This window comes from Setaria italica, chromosome I (genome assembly GCF_000263155.2).
Source record: "Setaria italica strain Yugu1 chromosome I, Setaria_italica_v2.0, whole genome shotgun sequence".
Taxonomy (NCBI): Eukaryota; Viridiplantae; Streptophyta; class Magnoliopsida; order Poales; family Poaceae; genus Setaria; species Setaria italica.
The window spans coordinates 38,067,571-38,089,315 of record NC_028450.1 but is presented as its reverse complement, the minus strand read 5'-3'; the positions used below and the strand labels follow the sequence as shown (position 1 = coordinate 38,089,315).

Here is a 21,745-nt window from a genome sequence, read left to right as displayed (position 1 = left end):
AGATTACTTACAACGAATCAGCATGTGTATTATTTGCATTGGCCCATGTACGCGTCAAAATTGATACCACCAAGGTTAACAGTCACCGATCCCATATCGATACAAGAAGCCGCATCCTGTATGATGATTGATGAGGCAAACCTACAGCGCGGCGCAAGCCGGTTTACAGAATTACAGCACGAGAAACAAGGCGAGGTCAAATCCGAAGTGGACACTCGCGAACCGGAGGGCAACGTCAAAGCCGAAATTGAATAAATCAATGCCCGCCCCTGTGATTACCCGCGTCCACGTGATGGCGACCCGGCCGCCGGACGCACACAGCGGCAGCATTTTTATTAATTACAAACAATTAAATTTCAGCTGCGAGTTTCTCTCAGTTCCTTTTATTAATCAGTTGTTAAAGGAGTTGGATGATGCTTTTTCTCTATCAGCAGCAGATTGATTAGATGGATGGATAGATGCGTTAATTGGGGGGAGGTGCGATGCGATGCCAGCGGCGGAGAAAAGTTTCCATGTAAAATGTGCGTGGCTGACCGTCCAAGCGAAACGAAGCGGAGGAAACAACGTGAGCCGCCGCGTCAAAACGCAACGGCAAGCGCCCGCCCCCCCGCCCGCCGTTCATGTGGGCTTGGCTTTGCCGTTCCCCGTTCCCCCATAAACTCCACCTCCCCCGCATTACTGCGCCCCCATCTCCGCCTCCGCCTCCTCCTGCTGCGCCTGCTGCTCCGGCTGGGGCTCCCTGCTCTGCGCTCTCCCTCCCCCTCCTCGTCGCGTCCCACATAACTGCGCCTGCGCCGCCGCCGCCGCCTTCTCGCCTCAGCCCCCGGCCTCTCCTCGGCGCGCACCACCCCGATCCCGCCGGAGTGCCCGCGGCGCCCGCCGGCGAGCAGCTCCGGGCGGTTGGTCGCGGTGACCTCGCCGGCTGCGTGTCCGGTGGGCCTTCGTCGTCGGGGTGTTCTCGCCCGGCGTCGCTGCCCGCTAGTGGCGCCGTGTCGGCGGCCCATGCCGGCGGCGGTGAGGGAACGAGGCGAGGGCGGCGCGCCTTGTCGCCGCGCGGACTGACATGACTTGAGCCTTGAGGTGCGTGCGGTTGCTGGCTAACCTGCAGGGGAAAAAATGGGTGATAAGGGAATGGGGGCAAATTCAGGAGATGGTACTAAACTTTATCAACCAAATCAAGATGCTGAGTGCTCTGTTCCTAATTTTGCGAAACCGGCATGTAGCAAATCTGGCTCGATAACCGTTCACTCGTCGTCCTCTGCATCGCCGGTGTCCGCGCGGCCGAATCCGCGTCCAGCATCCGTCCACCGAAGCACGCCAGCTACCTTGAGAGGTCTACCCTCTCGTTGTGATTGGTGCTGCTGCCAGCGCCTCCTTTCCCTCCCTTAATTGGTATTGGACGGCGTGGTGTGGAGATCCATCCGGACTTGGATAGGTTTCTTTCTTGTTAAGGACCCCTAGCTTGCTTGGAGGAATTTTTCCTGGAGTGGGGTTTTGTTCCGAGAGATCTTTTATCTGACGTGAGCAATCAAATCCAAATCTCTTCTTTATTCTTCATCAGTATTAGATTTGCTTGCTTCACAGTGGAGCATCCATCCATAGTTCTGGTTCAGTTCTGTTTGTCTCTCCTCTGGCCTCTCCAGCGCGCCTAAAATCGATCTCAGTTGACGCCATGGAACTTTGGTCCAAGGCGCGGGTGCAGTTTATTTTCCCAAGGAAATTTCACAGTTTTTACTGACTCCTCATGTCCCAAAGTCCGCCACAGAAGTTTCTTTGTCTGCAATGAAGGTTACCGTCCAGGAAGATACTTTTGTATTATGCTTTGGTCGTAGCAAAATGGAATATCGCCACTTAATTACCAATAAGCCAAATTAGGCTGATAAAGTAACGAGCGGAAGAGGGTCAAGAATTGGGCCGTGAAGATATTGGCACCCTTTTGTTTTCATTATATAAACTACTGGATGTACGTTCTGAGATGGGATGAGTTAAGGATTGTAGAATAGTTACTAGCACAAGAAGGTAGACCATAATATCAGGCCTAGTATTTCCCATATGAGATGGGATGGATTAAGGACCAACTTGGAATACCATCTTTTTAGTTTAGCTACATGAGACTTGCCCACATAATACATTATTTGTCACCCAAACATATAATTTTCTTTGTTTCTATTAGGTTATTTTTTGAACTTTTCAGAGAACTGTTGAAACTGAATTTAGTACTGTAGTTTTCTGTTAATACGAGTATACTACTCTTGGAGGCTTTGGTAGGAAAGTAGTTCAGAGTATGTCCTAGCCACCCCCTTTGGACAGTGATTGGCTGCGAGGGTTTTGCTTTTGGTTCAAAGAGATCTTTGCCGAGTTGATAGTGGTGTTACCATTTACTGATTTAATGACATTTGATTGAGCTTTCCCCTCAAATGTAATCATCAAAATTGATTAAGCTAACTGATGCTTGTAATCTCTTGCAAATTTAAGTGACTTGTTTAGCTCAAATAGTTGTATTGCTTCACTGCAATTCCTTGTGACATGTTTGCCTTTTTGATCTCTTGCAGATTTAGGATGTGTACAGAGGGGCTGTATTCTTGTGTATAGGTTCTCTTTCTATTGATCAACTGCTGCAGTTTCTGATGGAATGTTGGAGGGTCAATCTTGCCTGATATCGAGGTCTCTGCCAAGCTCCTGTGAGCAGGAATCCAGACTAGCTTACATGACTTACCACCTCCTCGAGATCACGAGGAGTAAGCGCCCACCTGGGACCCTGTCTATTGAGCACGACGTTGCTGCAGTGGCAGCGTTGACTAAACGGACCAAGTCCGCTGAGAACCAGAAGGGTGAGCCACTGGATAGTCAAGGCAGTACCGATCAGGGTGATTCAGATTCAAGCACCCTGATAAGTTCCATTGGCCGGGATAACTCTATCAACTGCCTTGCTCGTTGCTCTCGTTCCGATTATGGTTCTATTGCATCACTCAACCGGAGCTTCCGGTCACTTGTCCGCAATGGTGATCTGTACAAGGAACGTCGACAGCTAGGGATTTCAGAACACTGGGTCTACTTCTCCTGCAATGTGCAGGAGTGGGAGGCGTATGACCCCTACCGTTCACGGTGGATGACGCTTCCAAGGATGCCCCATAACGAATGTTTCATGTGCTCTGACAAGGAGTCACTTGCTGTGGGCACTGAACTTCTGGTGTTTGGAAAGGAGATTCTTTCACATATTATTCTGAGCTATAGCATTCTGACCAATTCATGGTCGCGGGGTGTTGAGATGAATGCCCCAAGATGTTTGTTTGGATCAGCTAGTTTCGGAGAGAAAGCAATTATAGCAGGTGGCATGGATGCTGATGGACGGGTGCTTCGCTCTGCTGAGCTGTATAACTCCGAAACCAAGAGATGGATTACACTTCCAAGCATGAATAAAGCTAGGCGAATGTGTTCTGGTGTCTTTATGGATGGCAAGTTTTACGTAATTGGTGGAATGGCCAGTAACACCGAAGTGCTTACCTGTGGAGAAGAGTATGATTTAGATAGAGGTACCTGGAGGGTGATAGATAACATGTCCGAGGGGCTCAATGGTGCAAGTGGTGCTCCTCCACTTGTCGCCGTAGTCGAAAATGAGTTATACGCAGCACAGTACGCAGGGAAGCTAGTAAGAAAGTACAATAAAAGGGATAACTCATGGACAACATTGGGTGAGTTACCAGAGCGACCTGAAGCTGTGAATGGCTGGGGTATTGCATTCCGGGGCTGTGGAGAGCGGCTTTTGGTTATCGGTGGACCAAGAGTGTTGGGTGGTGGGATGATTGAACTCCATTCTTGGATCCCAAGGGAAGGGCCATTGCAATGGAACATGATCGGAAGCAAACCTTCTGGTAACTTTGTTTATAACTGTGCTGTCATGGGGTGCTGATCTGTGCTCTCTCAAACATACCGTCGACAAGAAAGATTGTGATATTGGTTTTATGATATGGCATAAAGCACTGATTCTACCTGATGGGTAATCTCTGCATTCTTTTTGACATTTCAGATTTTACTCAAGGTTCAATAGAGTAGTCAGTTCCATGTACTCGTTAATAGTCACCCATTGGTTTCTGTTTTCAGCACATTTGATTTGCAGTCGAGGTTTTGTACCTTGCTCCATATACTCTGTTGAAATGAGTTCTCTGAGATGGATGCATATAGGTGACAAACTGTACTTGAGATAACCGTGCATCTATATGATTGTATCATGTTCTGAATTGTGCCGCCGTTATGGTTCTGTCGTGCAAATGTCTCTTTTGCAAGAACAACATGAATAATTAAAATGTTCATCTGTACACTTCCCAACATGAATGGGAGCACCGACCTGTTCATATGTGTAGTGTGCCTTTAAATCCTTTGAAACGGTTGGTGCTAAAGTCCTTCCACTTTCTTTCGAGTAATAGGCTACCTTTGTTGCTTAGCCTATGAGATATTATTATCTAGTGTTAGGCAGGTGGCCATTTTATTATATCAAGATGGCGACAACTGCGGAGCTAATCAGTAGATCACTGTCTGGTTCGTGCTCTGCGTCGTGGACATTGGGAGGCCATGTTTTTTTGTCGAGTCGTGCCTATAATTAGTTGATCGGTTTGTTTGTTTGTACCCATCAGTTTGCGGCATATCTATGAAAATCTGCTGAATGTGCTCTGTTTTTAAAATTTTTATGCATCCATTATTAATAATAGGATATTTGGCTAGAAAATCATCCTACAAGATTGGGAAAAGATAATCCAAACCTAAAATACGCACTCTATCAACGCAACTGAATCTGCAATAGAATAGATCTGCCTTGGTCGGTTCTAATTATTGCGCTGTCTCTAGGCAATCATTTCTGCTCATCGAGCATTTTTCTGTTTGGCAATAGCACTCCGGTCCGGATCATCATCCTCGCGTCCAATTCAATGTCTTGGAATCAATCCTGGCGCTGCTGTGGTTGTTGCATCATGACCTGACTGACCTCTGTATGATCACTGGGCAACAACTTCCTGGCGTCCCGCACTCCTGCCTTGATGACGAGAGTCCAAAACCATCATCCCCAGGCTGCAGGCCTGTCGCTGGCCAGTTTCCGTTTCTATCCACCCAGATTCACGAAAATGGAAGCCAGGGGCGCAGTGAGATCGGTGACGCAAGTCACGGATGATTGGACCCAGCTCGCAGCAGCGTTCTCTTTTTTTTAACTTTTACAGTCCATGCAGAGCCGTGCGGTACGGTGCTTGGCGCAGTGCCCGTGGGCAGCCAGGCAGGTGGCCTGCTGCTGCCTCGTCGTCCTTGCCTGCGCTGCCCACTTGAGGCTTGGTCCCGTTGCGAGCACGAGTGGAGTGGCGCGCACCACAAAGCGTACGGTGGCAGCGACGTAATCGTATCCTGCGGACGTCGGGAAGATACTCCCGTCATCTCCATGCCTGTACTGCAGCGATGCGACGGGAAAGATACGGTTATCCGCGGGGCGTACGTTTCGCAGGGCTGCAGCCAGCAGGGCGCAGGCGTGTGCAAACACCTGGAACTGCATGGCCCTGGGACAATCGAGGCCTCGAGGCTCGAGCAGTTGAGCTCCTGCTCTCAACTAGTCAAGTCTTAAAGGGCTGTTTGGCAATAAGGTGTTAAAATTTAACACCTGTCACATCAGATGTTTGGATGCTAATTAGAAGTATTAAACATAGGTTAATTACAAAACTAAATGCACAGATGGAGTGTAATTCGCGAGACGAATCTATTAAACCTAATTAGTTCATGATTTGATAATGTGGTGCTACAGTAACCATTTGCTAATGATGGATTAATTAGGTTTAATAGATTCGTCTCGCAAATTAGCACAGGGTTCTGCAATTAGTTTTATAATTAGCTCATGTTTAGTTCTCCTAATTAGCATCCGAACATCCGATGTGACACTGTTAAAGTTTAACACCTCGTATCCAAACACCCCCAAGTGTTTCGTGCTGTACTCAGGCAGAACACGACTAGACGTACTAGTGACGTACGTGCCCTGTGCATGCGGCATGTGAAGGGTAGCAGAGTTTCTGCGCGAACGCAATGTGACCGGCCGGGGCGAGCGGCATGGAGGTCGTATACTCGTGTGCCTGTAGCCCTCTATGGCTGTATCGCACCGCACGGCTACCCGCGCCATTTTCACCTGCGCCTGGCGTGCCGGCGCTTTGCCGTTGGTGCCACTCTCTCTCTCTGTCTCCGGCGCCTGGTCCTCCGGCTGTATCCTGCCCCCGCCGCGCCCGTGCGCCCTAACGCCGCCCCCCCGCGCCAAGGTTAGGAAACGACGGGACACGGGAGAGGTCGTACGCCCATGCGGCCTCCTCCTCGGCGGATTTGGCCGTCTCCTTCCTGCCCAGCGGGGTGCTGCTGCTGCTGCCGCGCCGAGGGACGCGACGCGACACGCGAGCGAGCCGACTGCAAGGCCAGCTTGACGCGGTCCCGGCCTCTTGCCGGCCGGTCCCCGGCGTCGAACGGGTCGGAGTGGACTCGGCTCTTCTCGGGCGCGCCGCGGCCTCGTGTCTTCGTCTCGGGTGATCTGATCTGCACCTGGACCACGCCCCCGTCCTTCTCCGCGGATGCATGCGGGCGGGCGCATGTGTGCGTGACTGATGCGCTCGCGGTTCGCGTACGTTCACCTACACGTAGGAGCCTTTTCGGGGTGCGTGGGGCGGGGCGGGGCGGGGCGGGGGCAGCGGCAGCCTGGCAGTGGCAGAGCGCGTGGGCACGCGCAGGGGTCGCAGGCTCCCATCCTGATTGCCCCCCTGCCGCAACCGCGTAGCCAGCGAGGTGGTTCTCGGCCTCGTTCGGTTGTTCCTTTTCCCATGCATGCTGCATTGCTGCCTGCTCTTGCTGCTGCTGTCCTGGGTGGATACTCGGCTTGTCTTTTGCTGCGTCACTCGGAAACCGGGATATTCGTACTGCAAATTCGACGGATTCAACGGGAGTGTAATTCTGTTTCTGTACATTTTTTTCTTCCAGTTCTGTTTCTACTTTTTGATGTCTGCTACTAGTATTTGGCAACGAAGTTCTTAGCAGCTCTCACGTCTGCAATCGCTTCGTTCCGTATTTTCGCGATTGCCTTGGTAACAAATCGAAGAGTCGATTTTTACTGTACTACTGCTCATGTTCATCTGTCACGTACCATGCCACACGATTTAGCGCGTGAGCATGCGCATGCCATGTCACTTGTCACACGAAAAGCTGATACACCACATGGAACAGTTAGAGGCACTGACAATGTCGGTTCCAAAAAAAAGTTTATTGATGAATTCGCCTGTGTCACTTAGGTCACCGTACTCTTAAAATGCATATCTAGCTCCCTAAATTTGAGCTCGGGTGTCATTTAGGTTCTTATAATCTCAAAATGCAGATCTTACTCTCTAATCTTAGCTTCGGGTGTCATATAGGTCCCTAAACTTTTCAAATGCAGTGTAATCCTATTAATAGAACATGATAAGATCAAATTCTATACAAGCTATTACTTTCATTGACACATTTCCTGACTTGTTTTATTGCCCCTTCAGCTTCTCCCAATATTCATCCTATCATTTATCTTATAAATCACCGATTTTAGTTTAGTAAGTTCAACTACGAGTTATTCAAATTTGATCATTTCAAAGAATAATAGAGCACGCCTATTATGCGCACCTAGCAAGTTAAGATATTGCCTTCGAAGTAAAATATCATCAATCTTTATGGATTCAGCACATCAATAGTCTCCACACACGTTGAGCTGAAATTCACTTTATTTGATTATAATTAAATTATATCTGTGTAAAAATAAATTTTTATCAATTCAATTGAGATCACAATGCTTCTAGAGAAATATGGACCTAGATGACATCCGAAGTCAAATTTAGGAAGCTAGATATGCATTCTGAGAGTATATGACCTAATGACACCCGAACCCAAGTTTAGAGAGCTAGATATGCATTTTGAAAGTATGGGGAGCTTAATGACACAGGCGGACAAGTTGAAGAACCGACCATGCACTTTACTCTTCATCTATCATAGTATGAACTAAACTCGTGACTTGTTAACTCGTTGCCTTTTCTTTGGAAAAAAAGAGAGTCGAGCTAGCGTTTCAGCTCGCTAAGAAAACGAGCTGGCTGACGAACTAAACGAGCTCAGGCACAAACCTAAAACCCCACAAACCGCAGCAGGCCAGTAGCCCAACAACGCCTTAAGGCCTGGCCCAAACAAGGCCGAAAACTCAGCTATATGAAATTATGAACTCAGCTAAGCCTAGCGCGAGAGAGAAAGGAGGCCAATACAAGTAACAGGAAAATCTTGACTAGCACCTTTGTACACGTTCTGTAGGTTCAGTGCACTAACGTATCAAACAAACCTTCCTGTAACAAAAGAAACCGGTCTCGAGACACCGTATAAGAACTCATTTTACCGAGGCAAACCATCTCACATTCTCACGTGTTACAAGGTTCGACCAGGTATATTAAGCCTCATGGCTTGCAATACATGGGGGGAAATGACAAACAAAATTGCTGCCTACACAGTCTGGGACTGGGAGGGATTAGCTCTTTGACATTTCGGGCTTCAGCAATTTGCGGACCTCGGCCGCAGTCAGCTTCTCCTTACCAGCCAGATCAGCAAGCTCCGCGATGGACCGTTTCGGTTTGCCAGTGTTCTTGACAAACGGCATGCTAGAACTACTACCTTGACCAAACCTCTTGCCGTCTGGTTTACCAGAAGTGGGCCATTGATGTTTTTGTTTCTTCAGGCTTGGCTTATCTGAGAGGAAACCTGGTGATTTCCTCTTGCCAGAATCCTTCAAGAATGCCATGCTGGTGCCTTCCCTTGCAAGTTTCTTGCTGCTAAATTCTTTCTCAGAAGTTGACTTGGCAGATTTTGGCCTCTTACTGTTTCCTGTCTGAGAGAAATCTGGTTTGTTGTAGCTGGCATCCTCAGTAATTTTGTCAGACTTCCCCTGCTTACGTTTCTTTGAGGGACTTTGAGAAAGGAACTTTTCTTCGAAAGTTTGCGCAACAGATTTACTATTAGAACCAAATTCCACCTCAAATTGTCTGAGAGTTGTTTCTTTTGAAGTTTGACTAGCCCTCCACTGCTCAGGTCGCCTAGCATATCTGTGATGAAAAGGACACAACATTGGTTAGCATGATCAACGGACCAGATAATTTTTTATATATATTGCACTGATAGCATAGAATATTTGACAAAATACATTAGAGGACATTGGTTATTTGATTACCTATCAACATCAAGCTTCTTTAGCAAGTGGAACCCGTGTCTTGTTTTAGATAGTTCAGATTGCGCAGCCAGCAGCTCTGCCACTATAGCCTCCTTGTGAGAAAAGTTACTGGCAGTAAAGCACTTCTCTACTAAGAATGAGCCAGAAGGGTTCATAGCAATCTCTCCATAATGACCTTGCAACCTGCCACATAATACATACTGGTCAACAAGAAGACTAGTCTAGAAAACATCACAATAAGCAAAGTCTGGCTTTTCATTCAACACACTGCCAGTGCCAAAAACAGCTGTTCATAAGCAGTAAAACGGACTTAAATAAATGAAATAATTCACTGTAGTCAGATGCCAAGGTACTTTAGCTTAATAAATAGCAAACATGGACTCCACGCAAATGTTAAGTAACAGTACCAATTATCTAACACAGCACAAATAATTGCACACCATTAAGAAGATTGCAGGTCTGCACACCAACCTTTTTATATGTAGGCATGTAGCCAATCTAAAGTCCATTTCTGCCAGCCCTATATGTAGCCAATTTAAAGTTCCACGTTAACCTAATTGATGAAGGCTTTGGTGGTCACACCCTAATGCAGCCTACGCATCTTCCCCACTGTACTATACTGTTGCAGACCTCCATTCATGGCAGTTCGTACAGAAAATGCACAGACAAAAAAAGCTACTGGCCATGTGTATAAAAGATTTTTATTAGTCAAATTTTTTCAAATGTGAGTTCGGATGCGTTCAAGCAGCACAGCTTTAAAGTTTTTATCAGGTTATGATAGCATTCAATGAAAACAATATTTGCCTAAAACTGATATTTAGCGACTCTAATGATGAGATTTTGAGTTTTGCGAGGCATAAGCTATAAGTAATTTCTATAGAGCACATTTGAGTTTTACGAAATAACTTTCTTATTCTTTTCTTATCCTAGTCTTCTTGAACAAAGCATTCAACCAACCTTTTGTAGTTTTATTACTGTCCCTACATGATGATTGCTGCTCAAAAGAGAAAAGGAAATATTATAGCACTATTCATGCACCTTAAACATTTACTTAACTAATGAAATATGCATATATGTTTCCCGTCCCGACCAGGGTTCGAAGCATGGCACCTTCTTAGAACAAAGCCCGGAGGGAGTCTCCTCCCGTGGTCAAGTTTTTTTAAAAAAAAATGCATATATGTTATGTTATGCAATGCATAAACAAATCATATGAAGTTGATCAATGATCACGATATCTGAACACACTTTAGAAAAATCAAAAAATGGTCTCTGAATAAATTAGGGGATGTTGAGGCTTACTTTCCAAATACTTTAAATTTTCGCTTTGCAGTGGCACTTGAACCTAGAAAAGCCTCAAGAACACGGCTACCTCCCGAGTCCTTAGAAATTTGGAGGATCTGATCATCCTCCATAGCCAGCAAGCTTGCAACATAAGGTCGAATATATTGCTGCGCAAAGGAATGCAGGAGTAAGGTTTTAGCCATCTAGGTCTTGCAATAATTTTAGGGAAAATATGATAGCAATTTGGTTAAGATGTCAGAGGGATAAGAGCCAAAAGATAATAGACTACTAGATCTGTATTGCTATATAATTGTTCAAGAAATAAAGTACCGACTACACAAGGTCAGAGAGATGGTCAAAGTGATTGAAAGATGACAATATTACAGCAACATATATGCCAAAGCTAGGGGTAAAAAAACTGAACTAGCAAATGAGCCCAAAAAAACAATTTGAAAATAGGAAAAACAATGAGCAGTCAGCAGCAGTCACTATAAACTATAGATTTATTGCTGCCATGTGGCAGTGAAGTGGTGAGGAATGGGGTTTAAAAAAGAACGCAACAACTTTTCAACATACATGTGGGTATTGAAAAATTGATTGCAGCATCAAGCAACCCAAAACACTCATCTTTGCACCAAGAGGCCATTTCCAATAAGATCTCTCTCGTAGGTAGTTCTCAAGAAACAGCATATGCGCAACAATGCTATCAGGAGACTCAGAATCTGAACTTAATGCCGCAGAAAGAGCTTGAGAACTCTGCAGTTCATAACAGAGAAATCAGACATATTTAGTGAGAACCTGTCTCAAATAATGATGCAGAAACCAAAAGTTCATAAATGAAGACCTCAAGGCGATAAGTTTCAAGCCGCTGGCATGCCGCTAAGATGGAAGCTACAACTCCTGTTTTACCTAGCTCGAGCAATTCCTTAATTTTTGAACCAAGTTCCTCCCATATTTGGCTCATCTGAGAGAAAAAAAGGTATTATAAAAATGAGATAAAGAAAATATCAGATTGGAAAATAATATCCAATAGGAACAAGAAATGTAAACAAGTCAAAAGAAATTATTTAAACCACAAATCTAATCAATACATAAATTCAGCACACACAATGACATGCACATAAATAAGTTATCTATCCCCTCCAAGATGAGTAGTACAGAAGTTACAATCAAGAAATTCTAGAACAGATTATTGCAAAAAAGGATATGCTCAGACACGAACTTGTACACAATGAGCGAATGCGATAATGCATGTTAGAACCAGATGCATGCTTGAACGGTGCATGTTGCATGTTCAGTATCAACAGTCAAGATCTAATATTAACCAGTCATGCTATCCAAGCAAGCAGATACGTTACAATGTCTTCCAATATTTCAACATGACGTAATAATTTACAAATTGTAGACAAACTCGATGCCGCGGTGCAATGTGAATAGAGAATAGATCATTTATGTCAGTACAGAAGATTAGTTTGCTGAAAGAACATTTGGTTATATTACTAGCTGCACAAGTCTGTATACCTGATCAGAGGTTTTTGCTGATGATATCAAAGCTTGCACCACATAATTGCCACAGTGGTGAGATGAGATTGGAAATAATGCACTCTTAAGAGTACCTAAAAGCATACCATTGCGCAATTCGTCTGGGGCAACCTCCACAATCACCTGCGAGGCATTATCAACTAATGAGTATTATTCTGCATACCAAATCGCATCATGATCAGGTTTTGCCACCACTCCCTAATTATTTAAGTTACTCCGCACAAATAAAGATAAAACAGAAGGCAAGAAAGACAAGAATGATGCAGACAATAACTCAATAAGTCTTCAGTATAGGCGGATGCAAGAACTATATGAAAAATCTCAAAAGAATACCTCTAAGAGATGGCTATAAGCACTTTCTTCAAGTAATGTAACAATCTCCTCCTTTTTTTCACTGTAATCTCTCATCTCTACAGTACCATCTTCATCATAACCAAAAAGAATTGATATTATGTGACGCAACTCATTATCATCACCGCATGATAATTTCAGTGCAGTCTGCAGAAGTGCAGAATGATATGTTAAGATAGAGACCCAGTAAGCGAAATCCAGAACAATATTCAGTGGAAATGTAAACACTAACCTGTAAAACAAGGCTACTATTCTTGTCAATTCGTAAAGTTGCAATGTCAGCTTTTGCATTATGTAGCATTTCTCTGATAAAAGACTTAAAAATGTCTGAGAAACCATTTTCAAAATTGTTTGGACCATGTCCACCAGATTGATTTGTACCACAACTCAACCGCTCAGCTAGAACAGCAGATCTCTTAGTAGTGTGGAAGTCTTGCAGTGACTCTAATGGAACTCCCTTACAAAGACAAAGCAGGGTGCGAAGAACATGTGATCCATAGCAGCTGGACATCACATTAGCAGCATCTGCAGCAATAACCTGAATCGACGACTTAAATATGAGTTCCATTGCAAGAAAATATATTGCCAATAAAAAAATAGTACCTTGCATATCTTATTCAGTATCTCTTCTATCATGGTCCTGGAGGCCTGATCTTCAAGATGTGTTGCAAGTGACTTGAGAGCCGCTTCCGCCACATGTGACCCATTTTTATCCATAGCAATTACCGGAAAAGACCCAATGCAATTGCGGAGGAATGTGCATACCTGCTCCAACTCACAGCCTTCTACAAGAACCTGCAAGGTGTGGCTTATAACAGCATCAGTAGCGAGTTCAAGCTCTTTCCCTCTTGTTTCTTCCAAGGCATTAGCGCATATAGTCGAGCGCTCATCCAAATCAATCTCCTTGTTATCAAAGAGATTTGAGATCTCCATAAAGTATTTTGCAGTTTCAGGATCAACTCTTTTCCTACAAATTGTTGAGCATCAGAAAAGATGCCTCTTAGCACTTAAGTACCTTCATACATAAACATTACGCCACCATCTTTAAAATTAAAAGGAATAGGTAAGTTCAGAAAGCAAGAACAGACAAAGGAGTCATACCTAAGAACATTTTGTACTGGCTTTGTTGTGTTGGAGGACGGCAGTTTATCCTGATTCCTGGGATTCATCACTGCAGAGCTTCCTGAACGGTGGTCCTTCCCTCGCCCTTTCCCTTTCTTCCCATCATCGCTCCTCTGCTTCTTATCCTTCCCATGCTGAGGTTTCCCTACAGAAGGCCCTTTACTCGAACCATGTCCCCCTTTCCGGGGCTTCTCGCTCTTATCCTTTCTTCCCCTCTTCTTGTGTGAGCTATCATCTGAATCTCCACCTATCAAGCCGTTTTGTCTGCTGCCCTTGGGTCTAATTGCCCTCGACCCAACAGAAACCATTGTTCATGAACACTTTACAGCAACTGATTATTCTGAAACGAGACACATGCGAAGCAGAATCAGCACTCTGAAAGTAGCAACAGCCCTAGCGAAAGGGGCCGCATACAGCACTCAGGTATAGAACATGGGTATACACATCTACACTCGATAACTTTTGCCAAAAAAAAAAGTTTAGCAGGTAAATACATGCTCAGATGCGAATACAAATAGCGTACATCAGGGTTTTGGGTGTTTTATTTCGCACAGCAGGAAGGAAAGGGAATAGGCGGGCATACCTGTCTGATGTTCGTCGGCGGTGAAGCGCCCCCGACGAAGACCTGCCCAAGGGTGGCCGCTCGCCCTGTCGTCGCCGACTCGCCGCCGCCAGGAAAGAAAGGGCGAGAGTGGTGTGGAGCGGAGAAAGGAAAATGAAAGCAGCGGAGGAAAGGAGGAGGAACGCGCACTCTGGGCCGTAAGGCAGCGGAGCTCAGCCCATGGACTAAAAGGCCCGTATATTATCTGGATCCACCACAGATGTAAAATATTTAGGCCCACCACACACCCCACACACACAGTCGGTCCATACGAAAAATAATCCATTAGGCCCAAGCTCCATATTTTTCTCTTTGTTTTTTTTTATTTCACGAGCAAAAGGCCCAACCTGTCGAAACTCGCATCAACCGTTACCCGCTAAAATTAACGGCAGCGATTAGAGCAGTAAAAGACCATCTTGCCGATCGTCTTCTTCCCCAGGTCAGCTGTTCCCCCATCTACACTCCTCCTGAATCCTGATCCAAACCCTAAGCCGTGGTGTGATCCGTTCCGCCATGGAAGCGACAGCTCCACCTCCTCCGCTCCCGCTCCTCCCAGACTTCAACCCAGGGGTCCGGTGCTTCCTCGACGCCCGATTCCGCTCGGCGGTCGACCTCGCCACGGCCGCCGACGTCGAGGCCGAGATCCGCGGGCGCTGCGCGGAGCTCGAAGCCTTAGTCTCCGACCTGTCCGTACGCATATACGAAGCTGCTGCTGCGTATTCGTCTTGCCGCGAGGCTGCTGGTTCGGCCCTTCGTGGCGTTCGCGGCGGGCTTGGTGCCCTCAAAGCCTCCATCTCCACAGGTATCTCCAACACACACTCACGAGGTTCTCAAATTGAGGGCGTACCAAGTAGATTGCTTCTGTAATTCCGTGGTATCCTGCGATTTTAGGGGCTGGAGAAGAGGTGGAGGTGGGAACGGAGCAGATGCAGTTTGAGCAACTCCCTGCTCTAGCCTCCGAGGTGGCGAGAGTGGAGATGGTCAGAGAGTATGCCGGTGAGTATAGTAGTTCTGCAAAGTAGATTCCTACTATGCTCAAGATTTTGGATCACTATCTCCACGCTGCTAGTTTTCCTCATTGAGGTAATATGCCATTAGGCATTAGAGTATGTGCTATGAACATATGATGGACAAGTCTAGTATGTGTTCCGTCCAATATCTGCTTGCTTAACAATGAGCTGTGGATTAAACCTTGTTAGGTGTATAAGAGGAAACTGAACTTATCCATGATGATGAAATTGACAGATGTTTAATTATGAAATTTATGTTGATATGATGTTCAAGTGTGGATCTGGATTACTTTTAGCAGTGCACTCTTATGACTATTGTGGGAGCAGGTTGGTGTTGGACTGTTGGTGATAGAAGTTGCTGTTTGGTTTGTTGGGTATAGATCTTGCCTGATACAGCTTGGAAGGATGAGGATATGTGTCCTGGGGCTAACTCAATCAATTGGCACTGGATCTGGTCGCTCCCAAATGGGGGCTTAACTTGAACATGTGGATATATTTTGCCTTTCTTCTTGTAAGAAACTGGAAATGATGGGGGACATTACATTGTGGTGTCCACTTAGCAACAGGTTTCTAGATTCACAACTCATGACTAGCTAGTAGTCCTTCTCTAGGTATTCTGGGTACAACTGCAATAATCAATGAGTTTTCACCAATAATAGTATTGAAACAAGAATATTCATTCTTTTCTCCTAACATCTCACATCTTCAACACTACCCTTGTTGTGTATCTGGTCATTTCTTATCTTATTTTCTCTATGGGTGGGGCATTGGATGTTCTGGTGTGGTAATGCCCACGCCAGTTGGACTGGATAAATTGAATTTTACATTGGAAACTTTACACAGTAGGTTTTTGTTAAGAAAAATCTACCGTGCAAACTTTGTGAACTGATTTCACATTTTGACATACTGGCAGTTCATAGTCATGCCCAGAGTTCATCGGTATTATCTGTTTGCTAAAAGAATGTCGCGTTTTGCGCTTTTGGCAACTGGTATTGCAATAACAAAAGCAAATTGGATTCTATCTCCATCATAGTGGCTAGGTAAAAATGTTGGCTTGGCAAGCCAATGACAACCCTTGTCCTTTATTAGTGCTTTGGACCAGCTATATTGAAACAGCATGTGCGGAGTTTGTTGACAATTGGTAGATTTTTAGTTGTTTGGGTGTGTTTCAGCATCTTATTTATTGCATGTTAATCCTAAACAAACAATCTGAAATTGTTGCAGTCTCTGTCTCTCATGTTCATTCTTTCTTGCTAGCTCCAACTAAACCTTAAAGATAATTGGTATAAGCTATTGTATTAATTTAATTATACAATTACAATGGCATGAAATTGTGGAGAAGAAGAATCTTGGACTTGTATGAAGATAATTAATTTAATAATTTGAACTAATCGAACCAAACTCCTACATATTCCATGTATTCCACTAGGTATTGGATGTTTATCAATCATGACAATCTGCTATCTATATTTCCATGCCCTTCTCTTGACTTACTTCTTATTTTTCACTAAGTTACTATAGTACTTTATTTTTAACTTTGCAACTGGTGTGTTGTTAACGGTAGGTTATCCTATACAGAAATGGCTCTAAAGCTTGACAGTTTGGTGGGTGATGTAGAAGATGCCGTCTCTTCTTCTGTTACAGGAAAACTTAAATCTGTTAGAGACAATTCAGAGGTATGGATCTTGTCATATTGTCATTCTTGGGACTGTCATCTTGACAACTGCTAATTTTTGCATTGCCTATATTTTTCCCAGAAAACACATCATGTCACGATTGGATATCTTAAAAACATAGAAGACCTTTTAGCTTTGGTAACCGCGACTAGACCACAATGGACTCATCTTCTATCTGCTGTGGATCACAGAGTGGACCGATCTTTAGCTATATTAAGACCACAAGCCATTGTTGATCATCGAGCTCTTCTGTCATCCCTTGGCTGGCCTCCTTCACTCTCTGGCTCAAAATTTTCAAGTATTGATTCAGGGAAACAAGCAGAGATTGTGAACCCATTGTTTTCAATGGCTGGTGACCTTAAGAGCAAGTATTCTGAGAGCTTTCTTTCACTATGCAACTTGCAGGAACTGCAGAAACGCAGAAAAGCTCGACAACTGAAAGGGCATAATGTGGGCAATCAACTACGTCAACCATTATGGGTAATTGAAGAGCTTGTAAATCCAATATCTACAGCAGCACAACACCATTTCTCAAAATGGAATGACAAGCCAGAATTTGTTTTTGCTCTTGCTTATAAGATAATTAGAGATTTTGTTGATTCGATGGATGAGATTCTGCAGCCCCTTGTGGATATGGCCAAACTTATTGGGTATAGTTGCAGAGAGGAGTGGATTTCAGGAATTGTCATTGCATTGTCTACATATTTGGCAAAAGAGATATTTCCTAAGCAGATCGAGCTTCTTCAAGAAAGTAACTCAAGTGATACAGGCTGCACGCCGTATCAAGCTAGAGTCTCATGGCTCAGCCTTGTTGACCTGATGATATCTTTTGACAAGCGAACTCAAGATTTAATCTCAGGTACAGGACTGCTACTTACGGTAAAGGATGATGACAATTGGCAGAGGATCTCAGTCCTCTCTGTCTTCTGTGATCGACCAGATTGGCTTGAAGTGTGGGCAGAGATTGAGAGACAGGAGGCTCTTGATAAACTGAAATCAGCAATGGAGTCGGAGAAAAATTGGAGTGCAAGGATTGAGGGAACAATGCTTGAGTACGGATCAGATGATTACAAGTCTCCAGCAATCACCACTGCTGTTCAGCAGAGTTTGTCTTTGCTGATTGATCGTGCCCGTCCTATCCCAAGCATTACACTTAAGGCAGGATTCATTAGGATGTCTGCTTCACCCATTATATCAGAATTCCATGGTTACATGCTCCGGAGGTGTCAAGAAGCAGAGGGGCTAACTGCTCTGGCAGATGATAATGCTCTGCTCAAGGTATCACATTCCATCAATGCTGCTCGATACTTCGAATCCACATTGACAGAATGGGGTGAGGATGTTTTCTTCCTTGAGATGGAAAATTTATCTGTAAATGGTGAGGGTGGGTGTATCTTTCAGCAAGAGATAAATCATCTGAAAGAGTTCAGAGTGGAATGGGTTGATAAGATTACCACTGTCCTTTTGCGTGCATTTGATTCACGTTCTCGTGATTATCTGAAAAACAAGAGGCAGTGGCTGGAGAAATCAGAGGGGCCTGCTGTATCCAGAGCCTTCATAGAATCTTTAGACTACATGCAAGGGCAGCTATCTAAACTGGAAGGTGGCCTAAATGCCCTTGACTTTGTGACCGTATGGAGAAGTGTTGCATGTGGGGTAGACCAGCTGCTTTTCGCCGGCATTTTCACAGGCGGTACAAAGATTAGCAATGGTGGAGTAGAAAGGCTTCAGGGCGACCTGAGCGTTTTATTTGCTGTATTTTCAGCGTGGTGTCTAAGGCCCGAAAGCTTCTTCCCAAGACTGTCCGAGGGACTGAGGTTACTGAAGGTTGACGAGCAGCAGCTAAGAGATGGCGTGTTTACAGATAAGAATTGGCTGAGGGAATATGGTATTAGGCATCTGACAGCTGCTGACTCTGAGAGGATAATAAAAAATCGGGTGTATGAGGCATGATAGTAGTTCGTAACTAACATGAGTCTGTAACGGTGAAAAAGGAATTACCAAATTTAAAAGAGTTTACACTGTATTACTTCATACAGATTTGTACCTTCTCATCAACTGATCTATTCGTAGATTGGTGTAATAAGGTACCCTATTAAAAAAATATATACGGAGACAGATGATTTTTTTTGGCATGAGATTGTGCCTATTTAATTGATATAGAAGGAGATGCACAAGCTGGCTACCCAGCAATATAATAAAAAAGCGACTACTCACGACATATTAGCTCTGCTAGGCTTTTCGCTCCAGCTACTATCCACACTCCCCCCTCTTCCTTTATCTTCGCTACAAACACTTGATTTGAGGATTGAGTCCCATATTTCCCAGCTGACGAGGAGTACTTAGGCTTCTGATTGCCTTTCGTGATACATGCGGCGTTGTGGTGATAGCAGTCCACCACTCGACAGTGTTTGTGCTTTGCCGCCAATCCATTGGGCGTAGGCCTGGCTCGGACGTCCAATATGCCATGGAGCTCCAAATTCTCTTCGTGTATCTACTACACTCTGCCATCAGGTGAAAGGCAGACTCCGTGGACTGTTTGCATAGTGGGCAGGGCCCATTGTTTGGCCATCCTCTCCCAGCAAGTCTGTCAGAGGTCCAAATTCGGTTCTGTGGAGCAGCCACATGAAAAATTTGCACGTTGGGGGTGCTCAGATCTTCCAAATTATGTTTAGGGGTGTCTAACGCATGCAGTCCAAGTGTTGCGCTCTGTAGGCTGATGCCGCTGTGTATTCTTCATGGGGTGTGAGCTTCCAGTATATTTGATCCTCCTGGTTTCGGCGCAGTTCCACATCTTGTATCAAACATCACAAGGTTGTGAGTTCTTGTAGGTGCGTTAAGTTTATGCCTCGTCCAATTTCAAGGTCGCGTATCCAGTTGTTGTTTGCCAACGCATAAGCCACTTTCCTTCTCTTATTTCTTGATCTTATGAAAAGGTTGGGCGCGATGTCCTTTGCCCGCCTGCCTTGTAGCCACCCGGATTGCCAGAAGCTTGTCCTCGAGCCATCTCCAAGTGCAATTGTGGTGCATGCGGCAAAGAGTAGGCTATCCTCATAATCGCATGGAGTTTTGGTTCCCACCCATGCCTTCTCTGGGGTTTTCCATTCCTGCCATAGCCATCTCACTCGCAGCGCTCTTGCGAATCTTCCAAGGTTTAGGATTCTGAAGCCTTCGTGCTGCTTCGGTAAGCAGGATCGGATCCAATTGACCTTGCACTTCCCTCCTATGAGGTTGCTGTCACCCACAACTTTTTCCCAATTTTGTCGATTTCTTCTAGGGTCTCGTTTGTTGGTTTGAGGACTGTGAGTAAGTATATAGGCTGCGACGTCAGGACGGATTTGGTTAGGCTTACCCACCCTGCTTGAGTGAGTTTTCTGCCGTTCCAAACGGAAAGCTTGCCGGCAGCCTTGTCAATCAACGGCTGGTAGTCAAGCTTGCGAAGCCTTTTGGTTGACAGTGGCAATCCTAGGTAGCGCATGGGAATCCGGTCCTAGCGACCGGCAGGTCGGCAAGGATATCACCAAGGTTCAAATTCCCGCAGCTGATCGGAGCCACGCTTGTCTTTTGCGGATTTGTGCGCAGACCTATTACATCTCCGAAAAATTGCAGGAGCCGTGTCATGTTTGTCGCGTCCATTCTTGTTGATTTGACGAATATGGCCGCGTCATCGGCGTACATTGATACTCGGAAGCGTGCCGCCCGCCCCCCTAGTTTGCTGAGAAGTCCTGCATCCGTTGCCTTGTTGAGCTGTCCGTGGAGAGGGTCAATAGCTAGTATGAAGAGCATCGACGAAAGGGGGTCTCCCTGCCATGCTGTATTGGCTCCAGTGGGATACCATTCAGTAGCACCTTGGAGGAGGATGTGGTAAGTGTAGCAGCGATCCAATTACACCAGCGTTGCGGAAATCCTCGATATTGCATTAGGCTCATAAGGTAGTCCCGGTGGACTGAGTTAAAAGCCTTTGAGATGTCTAGTTTTATGAGTAGCGCTGGTGTCTTGTTTCTGTGGAATTGTCTCGTAATATTCCTGACGTATAAGAAGTTGTCCTGGATGCTGCGTCCCTTGATGAAGGTGCTTTGGCTTGGCGAGATTAGCTGGTGCAGGAAAGGTGACAGTCGCAGTGCTAGGATTTTGCTGGTTATTTTTGCGAAGGCGTGTATGAAGCTGTTTGGCCTATAGTCCTTGATGCTATCCACGCTGTCCTTTTTCGGGAGAAGGTCGATGTTGGCCATGTTTAGGAGGTTTAGGTCATTACAGTGTAGATCGAAGGAGTTGACCGCTGCCACTATGTCTCCCTTGATGGTATCCCAACATGATTTAAAAAACTGGCTTGTGAATCCATCTGGACCTAGCGCCTTGTCCAACGGCAGTTTGGCAATGGCCAGCTTGATCTCAGCCTCCGTTATTGGCTGGCTCAGCGATGACAGGTCGGCCGTTGGGAAGGGTAAGTCCCCCATCGCGAGTCCCGTTGTATCGGGGGGCTCATCGTGGCTGAAAATGCTTACTGATTACTTCTTGCTTGTCAAGGTGTGTGACGGTCCATCCCTGTGCCTTTCGTAGGTGTTCGATGAAATTTTTTCTGCGCCCATCGTTTGCCCGTAGGTGGAAAAAATTTGTGTTGGCATCCCCCTCTTTGATGTTTGTGATGCGTGAGGCCTGTTTCTTTCTTGCTCTTTCAACAACCGCCAAACCTAGTAGCCTCTTTTTTTAGCTTCACCCGTAGTAAGAATTCTGCGCTTGACAACTCACGCTTTTCTTGTGCCGTGTCGAGGCACAGGATAACATTAGGAATTTCATCCTAGCGTTTGAGATGATGGAAGTGCTACATGTGCGTAGAGCTATGGTTGTGACACGGAGCTTGTGGCTCAATCGATGATATGGTTCTATGTATTGCGTAGGTTTGTTCCATGCCTCTTTGACTATGTCCTAG

The 21,745-nt window shown here is 45.3% G+C and overlaps 3 protein-coding genes across 4 annotated transcripts; 2 read left to right on the top strand and 1 right to left on the bottom strand.

Annotated features, from left to right (window-relative positions):
* The first annotated feature begins 598 nt into the window (after positions 1-598).
* Positions 599-4,256, top strand: LOC101768582 (F-box/kelch-repeat protein At1g74510). Its single transcript, XM_004953858.4, has 2 exons — positions 599-1,080; positions 2,553-4,256. The coding sequence occupies exon 2, from the start codon at positions 2,633-2,635 to the stop codon at positions 3,908-3,910; it is 1,278 nt and encodes a 425-aa protein (XP_004953915.1). The 5' UTR covers positions 599-1,080; positions 2,553-2,632; the 3' UTR covers positions 3,911-4,256.
* A 4,085-nt stretch (positions 4,257-8,341) lies between these two features.
* On the bottom strand, positions 8,342-14,237 carry LOC101767902 (pumilio homolog 23). Its single transcript, XM_004953856.3, has 11 exons — positions 14,112-14,237; positions 13,508-13,868; positions 13,010-13,373; positions 12,639-12,944; positions 12,389-12,553; positions 12,035-12,178; positions 11,358-11,477; positions 11,090-11,269; positions 10,532-10,680; positions 9,233-9,415; positions 8,342-9,107 (listed from the first exon to the last, which is right to left on the bottom strand). The coding sequence occupies exons 2-11, from the start codon at positions 13,834-13,836 to the stop codon at positions 8,537-8,539; spliced, it is 2,511 nt and encodes an 836-aa protein (XP_004953913.1). The 5' UTR covers positions 13,837-13,868; positions 14,112-14,237; the 3' UTR covers positions 8,342-8,536.
* A 300-nt stretch (positions 14,238-14,537) lies between these two features.
* On the top strand, positions 14,538-18,953 carry LOC101767500 (RINT1-like protein MAG2). Of its 2 annotated transcripts, none has more exons than XM_004953855.3 (4): positions 14,538-14,931; positions 15,021-15,125; positions 16,718-16,815; positions 16,897-18,953. In XM_004953855.3, the coding sequence occupies exons 1-4, from the start codon at positions 14,643-14,645 to the stop codon at positions 18,766-18,768; spliced, it is 2,364 nt and encodes a 787-aa protein (XP_004953912.1). In that variant the 5' UTR covers positions 14,538-14,642; the 3' UTR covers positions 18,769-18,953. The 2 variants fall into 2 exon arrangements, with proteins under 2 accessions (XP_004953912.1, XP_012698725.1); XM_012843271.2 differs by having other exon boundaries at positions 14,917-14,931; positions 16,704-16,815.
* Positions 18,954-21,745: the final 2,792 nt, after the last annotated feature.

What these genes read in the sequence shown, in the direction of transcription:
- LOC101768582 (XM_004953858.4), top strand. Translation starts at nt 2,633, where the DNA reads ATGTTGGAGGGTCAATCTTGCCTGATATCGAGGTCTCTGCCAAGCTCC.
- LOC101767902 (XM_004953856.3), bottom strand. Translation starts at nt 13,836, where the DNA reads ATGGTTTCTGTTGGGTCGAGGGCAATTAGACCCAAGGGCAGCAGACAA. An exon ending in TACTGAATAAGATATGCAAG is followed by an intron (nt 12,945 to 13,009) that starts GTACTATTTTTT and finishes TCGTCGATTCAG; the next exon opens with GTTATTGCTGCAGATGCTGC. An exon ending in CAATTTTTCAATACCCACAT is followed by an intron (nt 10,681 to 11,089) that starts GTATGTTGAAAA and finishes TCCTTTGCGCAG; the next exon opens with CAATATATTCGACCTTATGT.
- LOC101767500 (XM_004953855.3), top strand. Translation starts at nt 14,643, where the DNA reads ATGGAAGCGACAGCTCCACCTCCTCCGCTCCCGCTCCTCCCAGACTTC. An exon ending in GATGGTCAGAGAGTATGCCG is followed by an intron (nt 15,126 to 16,717) that starts GTGAGTATAGTA and finishes TATCCTATACAG; the next exon opens with AAATGGCTCTAAAGCTTGAC. An exon ending in CTGTTAGAGACAATTCAGAG is followed by an intron (nt 16,816 to 16,896) that starts GTATGGATCTTG and finishes TATTTTTCCCAG; the next exon opens with AAAACACATCATGTCACGAT.